This window comes from Canis lupus, chromosome 5 (genome assembly GCF_048164855.1).
Source record: "Canis lupus baileyi chromosome 5, mCanLup2.hap1, whole genome shotgun sequence".
Lineage (NCBI taxonomy): Eukaryota > Metazoa > Chordata > Mammalia > Carnivora > Canidae > Canis > Canis lupus.
In genome coordinates this window covers 59,272,702-59,288,115 of record NC_132842.1, presented here as the reverse complement: position 1 = coordinate 59,288,115, position 15,414 = coordinate 59,272,702, and the positions used below count along the sequence as shown (strand labels likewise).

Sequence of the window (15,414 nt, the reverse complement as noted above, 5' to 3'; positions counted from 1 at the left end):
ACACCCGGTGCCTGGGCCTGGTGCCCTGCGCCCACCCACGACCCGCACACTCCCGGCTTGTGCCCGGCTACAGCTGGCTGAGCACCCTGCCTCCTTCCGGAGGAGCAGAGAAGAGGAGGAGAGGGGGCCAGGGGCTCCGTTTTCAGAGCTCCCCAGGGCCCCTGTTCCAAGGCCCCTGCTCCAGGGTCTCTGCTCCAGGGAACGTTGTCTGTTCCTTCAATCTTGACAACTGCCGCCAGGCCAAGGGGATGCTAGTCGTCGCTCTGTGACAACTCACTCGGTGACCTTGGGCACATCTCTGTGCCTCTGCCCACCCCAACAGCCATACAGGGTCACTGCTCTACACAGGGACTCCACGAGACTGAGCAAGCCCTGCTCTGAGGCCTGCCCTCACAGCATCATCACCCCTCTACAAACCCCACCTCTTCCCACAGCCACTCTGCCAGACAACCCCACGCCGCAGCTGGCTGGCCCGTCTGTGCTCCAGGCTGTGGTGGCCAGCCTCACCCTTGCAGTGCTCGTAAAGACCACTATCAGCCTCGTGGAGCTACGGATGACAGCCTCTGGACACCTGAGGCCCATGGTCTGAGGGCCTGTGTCCAGGGTCAGGAGGGCCACTGCCCACAGGCCCTGAGCTCTGCTTTGCTCACCTCTAGTACTTTTCACAGCCAGTACATAGCAAGCCCTCTGTGACCTTTATGAATGAAGAAATGCCCTATAACCACATGTCTCTCAAACTGAGGCCATGACATGAAAGGAGGAGCAGATTTTGGACCCGAGCTGTCCCCTCCTGCCCTTAGTACGTCCCCCAATACTTGTGCGGGGCTGGGATAAAAGGCAGCACACACCTCCCCCCCCCCCCACCATCTTTTGACGAGGGGAACCCTCCTGGCTCAAGAGAGCTGGAGTTTATGGGAGCTAGTTCCCCCAGGAGACCCCATGCCTCTCCGCTTACCCCTTAACCAGGGACTCTGCTTAGCCAAACACCCTGGCCCAGGGGAGTAGTGGAGAGCTCTCTGTAGGTGTTCCCCCCAACTTGGATAGAAACTGGAAGGCAAGCCAGCGCCCCCCCACCCCACCCCCCACCTCCAGCTCCTTGGAGGGGCCTCCAGCCACCATCTGGCTCGGGCCAGGCTCTGACTACGTGGCCAGGCTGACTTGAGGGGAAGCTTGCAGGACCTGGGCTCTCTCAGGGCCTGGCCTAGTGCCCTCAGGCCAAGCAACTGCACTGGAGATGCACATGAAAACCCACCAAGGAGGCACTTACTGGTCTGCACGTCACAGGTCACAGGGGAGTCAGGCTCCTGCATGGGGAGAAAGGGGAAAAATGCTGTGTCTCCTCATCAGCCCCCCTGTCTCCACTGCCCCTCCCAGCACATGCAGGAGCTTGAGGGTTTTCCTCATCCCCAAGGAGGACACGCGGAAGACCCAGTTGCTCCTGGCTCCTCTCTGGCCTGCTTCTCCCCTCCTGCCTCAGGGCCCGCAGGCTCTCTCCTCCCTGGATCACCACCGGCTCCCTCCTCAGCTCCTTTGCCCAGGTGGGGCCACCTGCCTGAGATGCCTGCCTACCTCCCCTGCTCCCAGCCTTCCCTGGGGGGTTGTCTCCAAGCTCTATCTGCCAGGGACTCCTCTCCCCCTCCAGCACCACACCTTCCCTGGCCCCAGCCCCGTCCCCAGGGGCCCCTCCTGTCTGTGAGGAGGACATGTTGTTCCTGCTACCAGGCCTCTCTCCCCTCCTCTCGGAAAAGTCCAAAGCTGCATTTCCTCTGCTGCCGGCAGAGGCCCTATGGACTCAGAGCTTGAGGGCTCGGCCTGCAGGGAAGGGTGCCTCCCCCACCTGACGTTTCTTGTCCACCTCCTATTACAGCCAGGACTGGGACCCAGGCCTCCTGCCTCCCAGCTCCAGCTGCTGTCAAGATACACAATTGTTCCCAAGAGAGGGGCCAGGTACCAGGTTTTTTTTTAATTTTTTTTTTTAATTTATTTACTTATGATAGTCAGAGAGAGAGAGAGAGAGAGAGAGAGGCAGAGACACAGGCAGAGGGAGAAGCAGGCTCCATGCACCGGGAGCCTGATATGGGATTCGATCCCGGGTCTCCAGGATCGCGCCCTGGGCCAAAGGCAGGCGCCAAACCACTGCGCCACCCAGGGATCCCTATTTTAATTTTTTTAACATTTTTTTAATTTTAATTTTTTAAAAAGATTTCATGTATTTATTTAGAGAGAGAACATGCACAAGCAAGGGGAGGGGCAGCAGGAAAGGGAGAATCTGAAGCAGACTCCCTGCTGAGCATAGAGCCCCAAGTGGGCCTTGATCCCATGCCCCTGACATCATGACCCACCTGAGCTGAAATCAAGAGTCAGACGATTAACCAACTGAGCCACCCAGGCACCCCTAGGTGCCAGGTTCTTGGAGAAGGAGAGGAAAAGGTGACAGAGGCCTTGCTCCCCCACCCACCCATCCTAGGTTCTCAGAAATGCACACACAGCCCTCTGCTTTCCTGCAAGCCCCACTCCTTTCTAGAACATTCCAGGCTTCTCTTGTTTCTGGGCCTTTGCATATGCTGATCCTTTGCCTAAAGGGCTCTCCCTACACTGGCCCCCTTCATTTACCCACCCCCATTCTACTTCTCCCTCAGGTCTCTGGCTTGAAAGCCACCTCCATCAGGAAGCCTTCCTTCATGCTCCTGGAAACTCTCCTCCTCTTCACCCCACGTCTTCTCTGCTCCCCCCATGGAAGCACCTCCCCCACAGACTGTGACCTCCTGGTTAGCAAGGCTGGGCCAGCCCCTTTCAGCCCTGTGGCCAAGGTGCCTCAGAGAGTGCACATGGAATGAGTGTGATCTGAGAAGATGGGCTGCATGGGGTGGGCTGCATGGGGTGGGCTCCTGCTCCAGGTTCCCTTCTTCCTTCTGTGCCTTGCCCTCAGACTTTCCATCCCAAGACCCTTCCCACCACTACCTAGGCCCCATTCTCCCAGCCCAGAACAGACCTGCTCCCTGGCCTTCCCATGGAGCACCGGCTGCGGCAGGGCCATCTCCAGCCTGTGCAGGAGCCAAGCCATCAACCTGCAAGTGGAAGAAAACAGGCCATGTCCATGCAGCAGGGCCCCTGGGGAAACTGAGATCAGAGTTGGGTCCCTCCCAAGGCAGACAGCAAACTCACCAGAAGGCAGACCTGAACCCAGGTCTCTAGCCCCAAGGCCTGCTGCCCTCCTGCCTGGCCTCCCTAGGCCAGCCTCTGGGGACCTACTGCTCAGACCCCAGCAGCCCCCCGCCCCGCCCTGAGGGTGCATGCAGGCCTCTCCCACACTGCCAGCAACACCTAACCTGATTTCAAAAGCATGCATCCTTTGGCTCAGGAACTCCAGTTCCTTGGATTTACCCTACAGGTAATCCACACAAGCAAAATAAATGATGCTTGTACAAGGCCACCAATGGTAGCAAAAGAGTGGAAATAAACCTAATGGCCAGCAAATGGCCACAGAAAAGCGGTACGGCCATACAACGGGGCACTCTGCAGCTGTTGAAAGAATAAGTAAGCCAATGTACATAAAACCACCCTAAGATAGACTTTTTGGTAAAAAAAAAAAAAAAAAAAAAAAAAAGCAAAATGCGGAAAAGTATATAGATTTTGCTGTTGGCTGGTAGGTGTGTTTCTTTCAAGGAGAAGCAGACTCCCAAGCTTGTCTGTGCTTCCAGAAGGCGTGGAAGGATGATGGCTGATGTGGCTGACCTGGGAAGGGCCCTGGGGAGTCCCTTGAACATTTTCTCCCGGAGCGATATGATACTTTTAAATTTAAAAAAAACTAGTTTTAAAAAAAAATAAAAAATAAAAAAACTAGTTTGGTGAAGTGTTGGACATTGGGCTGAGGCCAAGTACTGGTTCTGCCATGAAAGAGGAAGCAATTGGGGGGCTCACCTGGCAGGGTCACTGGGGAGCAGCAAGGAGGAAGCCTGAGGGCTGAGCTGGGGCTCTGAAGGCGGCTCCTCCTGGGGCTCCAAGGGGCCAGCAGTGGGCACGCAGGAGCTCTCTGGGGCCTGCAGCACGGGCTCTGTTTCCAGGGTGGGCCCAGGGGGCTCTAAGCAGCAAGGAGAGCACATCTAAAGATGACAAGACAGGGCTCCACGGGACCCCTCATGGGCACTGGGGACCAGATTTGAGGCACCAATATGATGGTGTCAGGAGCCCCTTGGGCCCACTCCACTACCTGTCTCATCAGTCAGATGTGGAAGTGAGACCTGGGAAGTTCAAGGGACTTGTCCAAGACCTCACAGCCTGGACTGAGGCAGGGGTTCTGAGGCCCACCACTCCCTGCCAGCCCCGAGCCCCTCCGTACCCCAGCTGATGGCTAAGGGCTTCCCGCGGGTTCTCTCAGGCCCCGTTGCACCCCCAGCCCTGCCTGTGACCATGCTGGGCAGCCTTTCCCAGGTCCCCTCCCTGTACCTGTGTCCAAGGCAGCATCTGCAGGTTCATCTCTCTGGTCCTAGATCAGAAACAGGAAGTGGGGTCATATCAAAAACTACGTCTGAAACTTATGATGTACTGTATGTTGGCAAATTAAATTTAAATTTAAAAAAAGAAAAGGACGTGGGGTTGTGGAATAAAGCAAGCCCTGAGCATTCCCTCCCTTGGCCAGCCGTACCCAGGGCAGGCGGCAAGGGGCCCTCATCCTTCCCGATGAGCTCCCTTGCTGTTTTGCAGTCACACCTCCCCATGGAGAACCCGCCAGGAGGTTTTATGTAACCCGGGGGTGGGATAGCCAGCTGGGCCCTTCCTGGGGCCCCAGAAACCCTCCCAGGTGGTCATCTGCCCACTCCTCCTTTTCTTTGACTTACCTTGGAGGTTTTGGGAGGTTGAGGCAGAACTTTCTCCAGATTCTGCTCAAGCCACCTGAGCAGCCAGGGCCCAGACCTGCACAGGGGCCAGTGGTCAGTGGCACAGCCAGGTCACAGCGACCTTAACGTCTGCTGGAGTCCCAGCCCCCGGCCAGCCCTTCCTTGCCTCTAGCCTCATCTGCACAGTGGGGACCCTACATTGGCTACTCTGTAAGGTCAGGGGGGCAACTTTTGCCAGCCTCAAATTCTGACCTCTGGCTGGACCAGGCCCAGAACAACAGACCCAGCCTTGGCCACCCGGGCAGCAGGTGAGAACCAGGGGCTGCTTGGGAACCTGAATGCAGCATGGGGGGTTCCCCGTGCCTGGCACAGATAAGTCTGGCTCCACTGGCCTGGGAGAAGGGCAGTCATACGGGGCCCAATACTTAGAAGGGCTCATTTTTGGTTTCATGCTGTTGGCACAATCCTAAACTCAATCTTAAACTTAAATTTTTAAAAGATTTATTTATTTAAAAGCAGAAGAATGAGAGGAAGAGAGAGAATATCAAGCAAACTCTCTGCTGAGCACGGAGCCTGATGTGGGCCTCGATCTCACAACCCTGAGATCATGACCTGAGCCAAAACCAGGAGTCAGATGCTCAACCAACTCTACCACCCAAGTGCCCCAAACTCTTATTAATTTTTTAAAGGAGTCTTGCATTTTAATCTTGCACTGGGCCCCACAAATTACATAGCTGGTCCTGGGGCAAATGGCCCCCAGACCATGGCCTCCAGGCAGCTGCTCTCTCTTCAGGGAAGCTCCATGTTCCCAAGGGAACCCCTCTCTCAGGTATAACCCAAAAGAAAGCTAACAAGTCCCCTGGGGGCCTTCATCCTAAATTGCTTTACTGGTCTCATGAGTCAGCTCAGTGGCCCTGGGGACCCCTGACCTGGGCAGCCTCCAGGAGACAAAAAGAAATAGACAGTGAGCTGGAATAATGAGTGAATGAATGAATACATTCATTCATTCATCCCCTCTGTGCTGAGTCCTCCTTACGGTAGGCACTGTGTTGGATACCAGCAGTGATGAGACAAAAGCCTCTGCACTCAAGAATTCAACAGTCTAACAAGCGAATAAGGAAAGGAATGAATGAATGGGGTGAATAAAGATGAATGCATAACTCTGGGTTTCCAGCAGAGATTGCAAACTGGAGCATGCGGAAGAGATGAAAGGTGAGTCCAATACCACACGCTGAGGTGGTGGTGTACCTTGCTCCTGAACCCAAGACCCTCAGCTCTGGGCACACTGCTCCCCCCACCACACACACTACGCAGGAGGCTCAGGGGCTCCCAAACCAGTGCTCAGGGATGAGGACTCACCTGGTGTCCCCAGCAGCCTCACCAAGTCCATCTGAGAAGAAAGGAGGGTGGTGAGCATCAAGAGGCCTGCCCAGACCCCATCCTCCCATCAGCTTCACTCAAACCCAGGCTGTAATCCAGGGCCAGTCACATAAGCGTCCCCCGCCTGTGGGCTCTCTGCAGTGGCAGGGCCCATCCCAAGTCCTGCGGTCCCATCCCTGCAAAGCTGGCCTCACCTGAGCTCCCAGTGCTGCATTGCCCAGACACCTGTGCTCCTGCCTGCCAGGACAGACAGACAGATGAGGACAGAGAACCCAGAGGCAGCGGCCTCCCACCCTGCCTCCCTCAGCTCCTGGCCTCAGAAGTACCTGAGCAGGGCCCTCCCCGCCAGCAGCGGTGCTCTGGGCCAGCCTGCTGCTGGGGACAGGCTGTGGGACCACCTTCTCCACGCTCTTCTTAAGCCATGTCAGCACCCAGTCGTTGGAACTGCTGAGGGACAGAGGTACCGACCCATCCTCAAGGTCCCCTGCCCCACCCCAGTCCCAGTGGCACTTCATTCACAGTGTCCTGATGAACTTGGCTTGAATCCCAATGTCTATCTCCTCACTGTGAGACTTCAGATTTGCCACCTCCCCCCTGAGTCTTATGTCCAGCTCTGGAAAATGGGGGACACCGGCCCTTGGAGAGGTGTGCCATCCTGAGCCCATTCCCATTGGATGCTAGGCACAAAGCAGCCAAGTTCTGTCATCCTGCTTCCCCCTTAGCCTGGTCCCAGGGGGTCCCATCCTATCTATACTTGGCACACGTCCTGTGCTCTAGAAGGGTTGAGGGTTTCCTATGGGGTGTTTCCTTGTGGCTGAGGCTGGACGGTCTCAGTGTGAGGGTCACAGACACTGCCTGAGCCTCACCCCCGACAGGCATGCCCACTTGGATAAGTGCTAATGGTCTAAAATGAGTCAACTTTGAGTTATCATGCAATAGTCTGGATTTCTGGCTCTGTTAGGTAAATTGGAAACTCTAACCACATGGATCTGCATTTCCCCCAAGCACTGAGAACACTCTGGACCCTACTCACTGTTTCTCTTGGTCACATTGTCCATTTGGCCTAGGAGATCCCTGATCCCTGCCCGAGGCTCCCTTCCCAAGATGCTTGGGGCAGTTGCCTGGGAATGAGTAGAGACCTAAGAGCAATGCTGGTCCCCACCCCCAAGTGGCTCCCTAGATTGGGGGCCCCTGAGGAGAGGGCAGGGTGGTGTGGTACCTGTTCACTTCAGGAGCCACAGTGATCTGGGCCTGGAGGGATGTAGGCGGACTCAGGGCAGCCTCCTGGATTTCTGGAAAAGAGACCCTCATACTTCAGATCTGGAGCCTCAGAGTGGCCCATTTCTCCCCTGCTAGGAAAGTCAAGTCAGAGGCAGAGAAAAGAGGAGAGCTCCAAGGGAGTCAGAAGGCCAAGGCTCCAGCTCAGTTCAGCTAAAGTGTCCCCAGGAACCCAGCCCTCAACTTCTCTGAGCTTCAGTTTCTTCATCTGTGAAATGGGCTTGCCAGTCTGTGGATGTGGCAAGGTCCTGAGGGAGAATACACTCCACCCCGCAGCCTGGCCCTGGGCTTCCGGCACTCACCCTGAGGGCCTGGGTCAGCTGCAGCCACTTCCTCCAATGGCTCTTCAGGTGGCTGGAAGGTTCAAACAGGACCACATAAGCCCTCTGTGAGACCAGCCTGGTTCAGGCAGGAACAGCCCCTAAAACCACCTGCATAAGACCCCCTACCCTACAGGACCTAGTAGCTCTGTTCTCACAATTGTCCCCGTAAATCCTGGCAGCTTCACCTTCAGCCTGGGACACTCCCTTCCTCCCAATCCCAGGGGTCCCTCATCCAGGATAGGGCCCTGAGTGCCCCCCACCAAGGTAGGCTCTGGGCCTATCATACTCCCCAGGAAGCTGCCCCACTCCACTGGCCTGAGAATAGGGAGAAATGTTGGAGCAAACTGAGGGGGAGAGGGAGGTGAGAGCCCCCCTACATACCTCCCCCGCAGCCAGAGCTCTTCCTCTCCTCTGGGCCAAAACTTCCATTCTCCTCTAGCAGCTGGGGGGCATTCAGCACCCACCACCTGCCTCTCATCTGCCTCCGAGCTGCAGCTCCTACCACTGCATGCACATATGTGTGTGTACAAACATGCATGTGCACACAGGGATGCTAACATGTGCACACTCACTGTGATATGTAAATGTATGAGCACACATAAATTTCCATATGAGTCCAGATGCATACATGCATAAGTACACATATGTATACATACAGTAACACAGAGATGTGTGTATACACACATGAACAGACACAAAAACAAATGTATCTGCCCACACCTGCATATGTACATGCAAGACTCAAGCACACGTGCATATACATTTGTGTGTGCATGTGTGCCCCACCACACATGCATGTGCATACAGGCACATGCACACATATTCATATATATATGCACATATCCAGATGCACACAAATGCAGATACCTGCAAATATACATACACATATGCACACACATGTACACACATATATTTGCATATATATACAGACACAGATATTTATGTATACACATATGCACATTTATATGCTTAGTCACACAGACATAGACACATACACAGATACACTCACGGACACAAATGTGTATTCATGAACGCATCCTTTCATATGTGCATCAACACATAATCAAATACACACGTAGGCAAACATACAAGCATATGTCTGTACACATACATATGCATGTATACCTGCACACACAAAGTTCTGCATCTGAACACACACATATATGTGCACAGATGTACAAATATGTATGTACATAAACATGCAGACACATGCCAGAGATGTCTGTACACACATACATGCACAAATACACAAACATGTGCATACACAAACACATGAATACATTCACTGACTCAGAAGCATATGCATATACACACTTACATGCTTACAGCATGCCTCACAGGCACATGGAACTACAGACATATCAATGCATGTGTGCACACAAGTGCACATATACGAGTACATGTGTGCACAGAAATCCATGTAAATATGTGTGTTCATGTGTACACGGTTTGCTAGTGCATATGTATGTGCAGACATACCACAAAGGACACAGGGCATGCACATACATGTACACTTGTGTGCACATGCAAACACTATACACACAAACCCTATACCTGGGTAGTCACTGTTTCCTCAGTGTACCCTGTGCTGCCAAGAACTAGCCTTTCCTCTGCCAGGCACACCCCAGGTCTTCATCTCCCATCACACTGGGCCCAGCCCTCCATGTCTGGGAAGCACTCCCCCTCCACTCTCCGGAGTTAAGATGATTCTCTCTCTCCTCTGAGCTCCCATAGTTCTGTGTGATGAACTTGCTCGGCCCTCCCTGGAAGGTAGAGCTGAGCCCAGTGTTGGAGATCCCTGCATTTCCTCATCACCTCTGTCTTCTGATAGGATGATCTGGCTGGTACTTGTCTGCTGCCCCCCGGGGACAAAGCCTCACTCATCATCATGCTCCCCAGCTCAGGGTACAGGCCTGGCATCAATTAGAAACTAAATCAAATCTATAGAATTGAGCTTCTGAATTAGTTGTCATCATCAGGCCCCTGAATGGATGGGATGCAGAACTGGCAACTGTGGATGTGCTGGAGTCACCCCATGGAAGCTCCTGGGGGACAGCTGACCCAAGCTAGGAATTTGTTCCCTCAGGCTCATTCTCTTACCAGGGAGTCCCCTTGCTCGGCCTCCTCAAGGGCTGTTTCAGGCTCCAGCTCTGGTTCCTGCTTCACCTCTGGCTCTGGCTCTGGCTCTGGGTCTGCGCCTCCCTCCTCCTCTACCTTGGTCTTCTGAGGGGTCCCTGGGGGCTGAGGCAGCACCCTCTGGACCCAGCTCAACATCCCGACACCTGTAGGACACAGAGCCCTTAGGCCTCCCCAGAGTGTGCACCCTTGCTCCTGCCACTTGGGGGCCACTTCTGTGGGTCACACATTTCCCTTTTCTCTCAGTAAATCTTTCAAAACATTTTTTACAAGTGATACCTCCAGGTATTCACTTGATAGAAAAACTCAGGCAAAAAAGAAAAGAAGAGAAAAAAGAAAAGAAATACTCAAGCCAAAAACACATGTATAAAGAGGTTGGTCACCACAGTGTTATAGCAAGAGATGAAAAACATCCAAATATTCATCAGTAGGACCCAGATTATTGGAAAATACCTAAATTTTCATCTGTAAGAAGGATACATATTAAATAAATTATAATACATCCAATGATGGAATATTATGGAGCCATAAAAATGTAGATCTATTTGAACTAACATGAAAAGATGTACCTGCTCTGGATTCTAGTCATGACCAAGTCAGGTGAACTCTCTGAGCCTTGGTGTGCTTGTCTGTAAAACAGGGATGTTACAGAACCTATCTTGTGGAGAGGATTGTGAGGATAAAATAACGTGATACAAATGTGACTGGCACACACTGAGAACTTAATAAAGTGCTGGCTGTGACCATTATTTGGTGTCAAGCAAAAACATCAATTTTAGAATATCGTGTATTTAATTTAATGTATTTTTAAAAATACATTATGAACAGCATATGAATGGAAAATATTTTAACATAAATGTTAACCTATTTTCATGATTTAAAAATGTTTAAGATAAAATGATAGTCAAATCCCTTTTCAAGATGTACTGGGGTAGGGATCCCTGGGTAGCGCAGCGGTTTGGCACCTGCCTTTGGCCCAGGGCACGATCCTAGAGACCTGGGATCGAATCCCACATCAGGCTCCCGGTGCATGGAGCCTGCTTCTCCCTCTGCCTGTGTCTCTGCCTCTCTCTCTCTCTCTCTCTCTCTGTGACTATCATAAATAAATAAAAATTAAAAAAAAAAAAAAAAAAGATGTACTGGGGTATTTCAGCCTTACCTTATACAGGTTCAGTTTCTGGCGTCATTTCCCTTCTGGAGACAGTGGGGGGGGGCTCTGCACTCACTACTAAATCCCTATGGACAGGCCTGGCCCAGCGAGCACCACACAGGTCAGTATGTGCAAACTTACACCCTCGAAAGGCTCTTCAAAGGCGATGCCCAACATGATAGAAGGTGTCTCTGTCTCTCCTTTGCCAGAGACCCTGACCCCACGCTGAAAAGGACAGGCAGAGGGCCCAGGATCCCTGCCCCAGTCCCCCAGGCCCCACACCTGCCCTTCTACTCACAGCCCTGACTTCTGTCCCTGCTCTGGCCTCAGCAGTCCAGCTCCCCTAGGAGAGGCCGTGGTGAGGGGCAGACTTCCGGGTGGGAAAATCAGATCCCTGACTCGGCATCCGAAAAGATGACCCTGGGCAGCCCAGGTGGCTCAGCGGTTTAGCGCTGCCTTCGACCCAGGGCCTGATCCTGGAGACCCGGGATCAAGTCCCATGTTGGGCTCCCTGCAAGGAGCCTGCTTTTCCCTCTGCCTGTGTCTCTGCCTCTGTTCCTGTGTGTGTGTGTGTGTGTGTGTGTGTGTGTGTGTGTGTGTGTGTATCTCATGAATAAATAAATAAAAAATCTTTAAAAAAAAAAAAAAAAAAGGTGAACCTGAGCCAGACGTTAGCCCTTCCGGTCTGCCATGTCTTTGTTGGGTTGGGGCGCAGACACAGGGATTTCCAAGCCTGGGAGAGCCAAGACCCTATGTTTAGGATGGTGGATTCCACCGATGTGGCCAACCCCAAATAGCCCCAAGAGCCCAAATGAAGCTAAGTGTCTTTTACCCCAGATCACACTCATCCTCATTGTCCCCACCGGCCACCAGCCTCAGGAAGTTAAGGGCTACCACTTTACAGCTAAGGAAACAGAGGCACGGAGCGATTGGTAGACTTGCCCAAAGTGACACAGTCGGCAAGCAACCAAGCTGAGCCACACTCAGGTCTGCTGAACTCCAGATGCCCCACATCTACTCTCCATGGTATTAATATGTGCTCAGGGCTGGCTGCCGCAGGCCAGTCCTACAGACCCTTTCCCAGTGGGCAGCAGTTCTGTTTGTGTTTCTGAACCTTCTGGAAATGACCAGGGAAGCCCTCCCCACTCCCAATTTTTCTTCTTCCCCCTGACCCAGCCATTTCCTCCGGCAAAGACATATTTGCATGTCCCTGCTGACTCCACAGTGATAAGGGCGGGCAAAGGTGGGAAGGGGGAGCTGAAAGCCCAGGGTAACCATGGTGCTGGGACACCAGCCTTTCAGAATCTTCTGGGAAGCTAGTGAAAACACAGATTCCTCTGCTCCTCTCAACCCTCTGTGGGGCCTGGAATCTGCATGCCACAAGCTGCCTTGAGGATTTGCTAAGGTTTGAGCACCACAGGTGGAGAGGGAAGCTCCAGGTTTCCAGCTTTTCCCTATTCTCCACATCTAAATGCCTCGCTAGAAGGAGAGCATAGGCGTCCCACCAGAGGTCCCACTGAGCCACCACATCATCCTGACTTACTTGCTCAGATGCCGACCACCAGCCAGGAATTGCCTTCTCCCTGTCACTTGCAGCTCATCTCTCAGACACAGGGGGGATTAACTGGCAGCAGCGGGACAGGGGCCGTGTGCAAAGGATTAGCAGGTGCCCAACAGGGGTGGGGAGGTGGCGGTGGAACAGGAGCTCGATGGCCAGGCAGCCAGCAGCAACCCTCCAGGGGCCAACAGGGATCTAGGCCCCAGGGAAGGAGCCCCATGGTGTCACTGGGACACCATGAGTTGCCAGGGGACCTCTCCAGGCTCCAGGGATCCAGTGTCCCACATACTTTGGCCAAGCCACAGAGTGGCCAGTGGGAGAATAAGAGCTTCATGTCCCCACGTGATCCTGGGAGATTCTAGGTGGCAAGGGCTTGTCAACTCTCAATCATCAGTGGCAGGAGGTACCCCAGCCTCCAGCTCCAGAGCCAGGACTCAAGCAGAGTCTCTCTGGCCCTGAGTCTTCTGCAACTTCCCAAGGTAGCTGGCATGGGAGAATGTTCTTTCTGCCAGCAAGGCCGAACACCAATGGCAGAGCTCAAGCTGGCCCTGCGCCTCCTCTGTAAATACACCAGGTTGCAGGGGATGAGGGCTCCTCCCATGGTACCTGTGGCCTGCAAGTACCTGTGGCCTGCAAGTTCATGGTACCTGTGAACAGCAAGCTCTTCAGGTCTGCCCGGCCTGCAGGCAATGGCCTATGTCCTCAGTGATAATCACCCTTGCCCCCGGCTTGACAGAGGCCCATGCAGAGATGGCAGCAGGTGGGAACAGGGGAACAGAGACCAGGAGATGTTGAGGGTATAGCTCAGGCAACTGGGTGGCAGATGATGCTATTTACCTAAAAGAGGAAGGCTGGGGCTGCGAGGTAGGGGGAAGAGTTTTGGGGGGCAGGGGAACTCACGAACTCTAGTTTAGTAAGATGTCTGAAGAGACTTCCAAATGGGAATGTGCACTAGGTGGCAGAGTTGTGTGTGTGTGTATGTGTGTGTCTGTGTGTGTCTGTGTGTGTGTGTCTGTGTGTCTGTGCATCTGTCTGGAGTTTGGGAAGATGGAAATGTTGGACCTATTAGCTCAGCAGTAGATGCTGCTTAAAGCCCCAGGACAGATTGAGAACCCCTGGGAAATGCAATGCAGCTAAAGAAGAGAAGGGGACACAGAATCCTGTAGCACATTTTGAGGCTGAGAAGAGGAGGAGGAGCAGGAAGTGAGGGTGCTGCAAGCCAAGGAGAGTGAGGTGCTTGGGAAGGGGTGATTATATGGGACCCTGCATGAGTGAGGCTTGGCCTGTGCCCCTCTCTCTAGGCTGATCAACCTGGAGGCAGCGGAGCCCCTGGAGAGCAGGCAAAGTCAGATGTGCCTGGGGGAAGAGTAAGTGGCTCTAGGGAAAGGAAATGAACATACTTTGGCCGCACACCAGTTTGGATGACCCTCATGTACATGGAGGGAAAGGGGTCAGACTCAAGACTCCAGGGGCCAATATACAAAGCTCAAAAGCTTGTATATTGGGATGGATAAGGGGTGTGTGGGAGCTTCTAGGAGGCAGCAGGGCCCTCCCTGTTTCTTGCTTTCTTTAGCTGACATCAATTTAAAAATTTTTTAAAAACAAATTCCCGAGGTATAATTTATATTTTTAACATTTATATTTTTAACATTGACCGAGCTAGGCAACTTGCACCATCCTGTTTGAGAACATTGTCATCGCCCCGATGAGGCCCTTTATGCTTGATGGGCATCACTCCCATCCTCAGCCACAGCTCTAGACAGCTGCCAATCTGCACCACCCCCCAGATTGGCCTTTTCTGGACATTTTATATAAATGGATCATACAACATGTGTAGTGTTTTTTGTGTCTGATTTCTTTCATTCAGCATAACGTTTTTGAGGATCACCCACAGGGTACCATGTATTAGTACTTCATTCTTTTCAATTCCTGAGTAACCCATGGAAGAGATATACCACAGTCTGTTTCTCTACTCACCAGTCAATGGCCACTTGGGTTGTTCCCACCTACTGGCTATTTGAAATAATTGGCATGAACATTCACATGCCAGTCTTTGTGTGGACATTTTCAGTTCTCTTGGGAAGATTCCTAGGGGTAAAATTGCTGTGTCGTGTAGTAATTTTATGTGTCAGGTTTTAAGAAACTGCTAATCTGTTTTGCAAAGTAGTACCTCTTGTCTTGATCTGAACTCACTTTATAAATTATTAGTTACACTATATACTTATGCACTTGCTGCATTTGTTGTATTTTATAACTTTTAAAGAACCAAAAACAAATTGGGAGTGGGGTGGTGAACAGAGGCAATCCTGGGAAACTTTTCTCTAAGGGGTGGGGCTTGAGGATGCTGTCTGGAGCTGCATGCAGTCCTGGAGGTAGAGCCCCTAGGAAGCCAGGATCCTGGGTGACCCTCACAAGGGGCATCTTCCAGGACCCAGCAGCCTCAGTACCTGGGCAGGTGTCTGCGGAGCATATACCGATACAGGCAAATAAGCTAGACTTTCCCCAGGGTCTCTTCACCCTTGGGGTCCATTGCCAATAATTGTGACTGGGGTGGTTGGCAGGTCCCAGGGCTTTCGTGCCGGGCTTAGGCACTCATGACCTCTCTTTCCTAAGAAGGAGGGAGGGAGGCTCTAGGCCTGCAAGGGGCCAGAGCTAGGATATCACCTGTTAATCCCTAGCCTGCTGAGGCCACCACTCTCTCTGATCCCTTTATGCTGACCCTGGATACTGACCACTGCTAATCACCACCCC

The 15,414-nt window shown here is 52.8% G+C and overlaps 1 protein-coding gene across 1 annotated transcript in view; it reads right to left on the bottom strand.

The window, feature by feature from the left end:
* CNGB1 (cyclic nucleotide gated channel subunit beta 1) overlaps positions 1 to 14,746 on the bottom strand; it is a 67,250-nt gene extending 52,504 nt beyond the window's left edge. Inside the window, exons 1-12 of the mRNA XM_072826930.1 lie at positions 14,641 to 14,746; positions 9,920 to 10,101; positions 7,799 to 7,850; positions 7,438 to 7,510; positions 6,545 to 6,665; positions 6,413 to 6,455; positions 6,198 to 6,228; positions 4,839 to 4,914; positions 4,447 to 4,486; positions 3,922 to 4,081; positions 2,993 to 3,068; positions 1,268 to 1,304 (exon numbers count right to left, since the gene is read on the bottom strand). Of these exons, the coding sequence (XP_072683031.1) occupies positions 1,268 to 1,304; positions 2,993 to 3,068; positions 3,922 to 4,081; positions 4,447 to 4,486; positions 4,839 to 4,914; positions 6,198 to 6,228; positions 6,413 to 6,455; positions 6,545 to 6,665; positions 7,438 to 7,510; positions 7,799 to 7,850; positions 9,920 to 10,101; positions 14,641 to 14,728 (979 nt within the window). The 5' untranslated portion in view covers positions 14,729 to 14,746. The remainder of the gene's footprint in view (positions 1 to 1,267; positions 1,305 to 2,992; positions 3,069 to 3,921; positions 4,082 to 4,446; positions 4,487 to 4,838; positions 4,915 to 6,197; positions 6,229 to 6,412; positions 6,456 to 6,544; positions 6,666 to 7,437; positions 7,511 to 7,798; positions 7,851 to 9,919; positions 10,102 to 14,640) is intronic.
* Between the last annotated feature and the right edge of the window lie 668 nt (positions 14,747 to 15,414).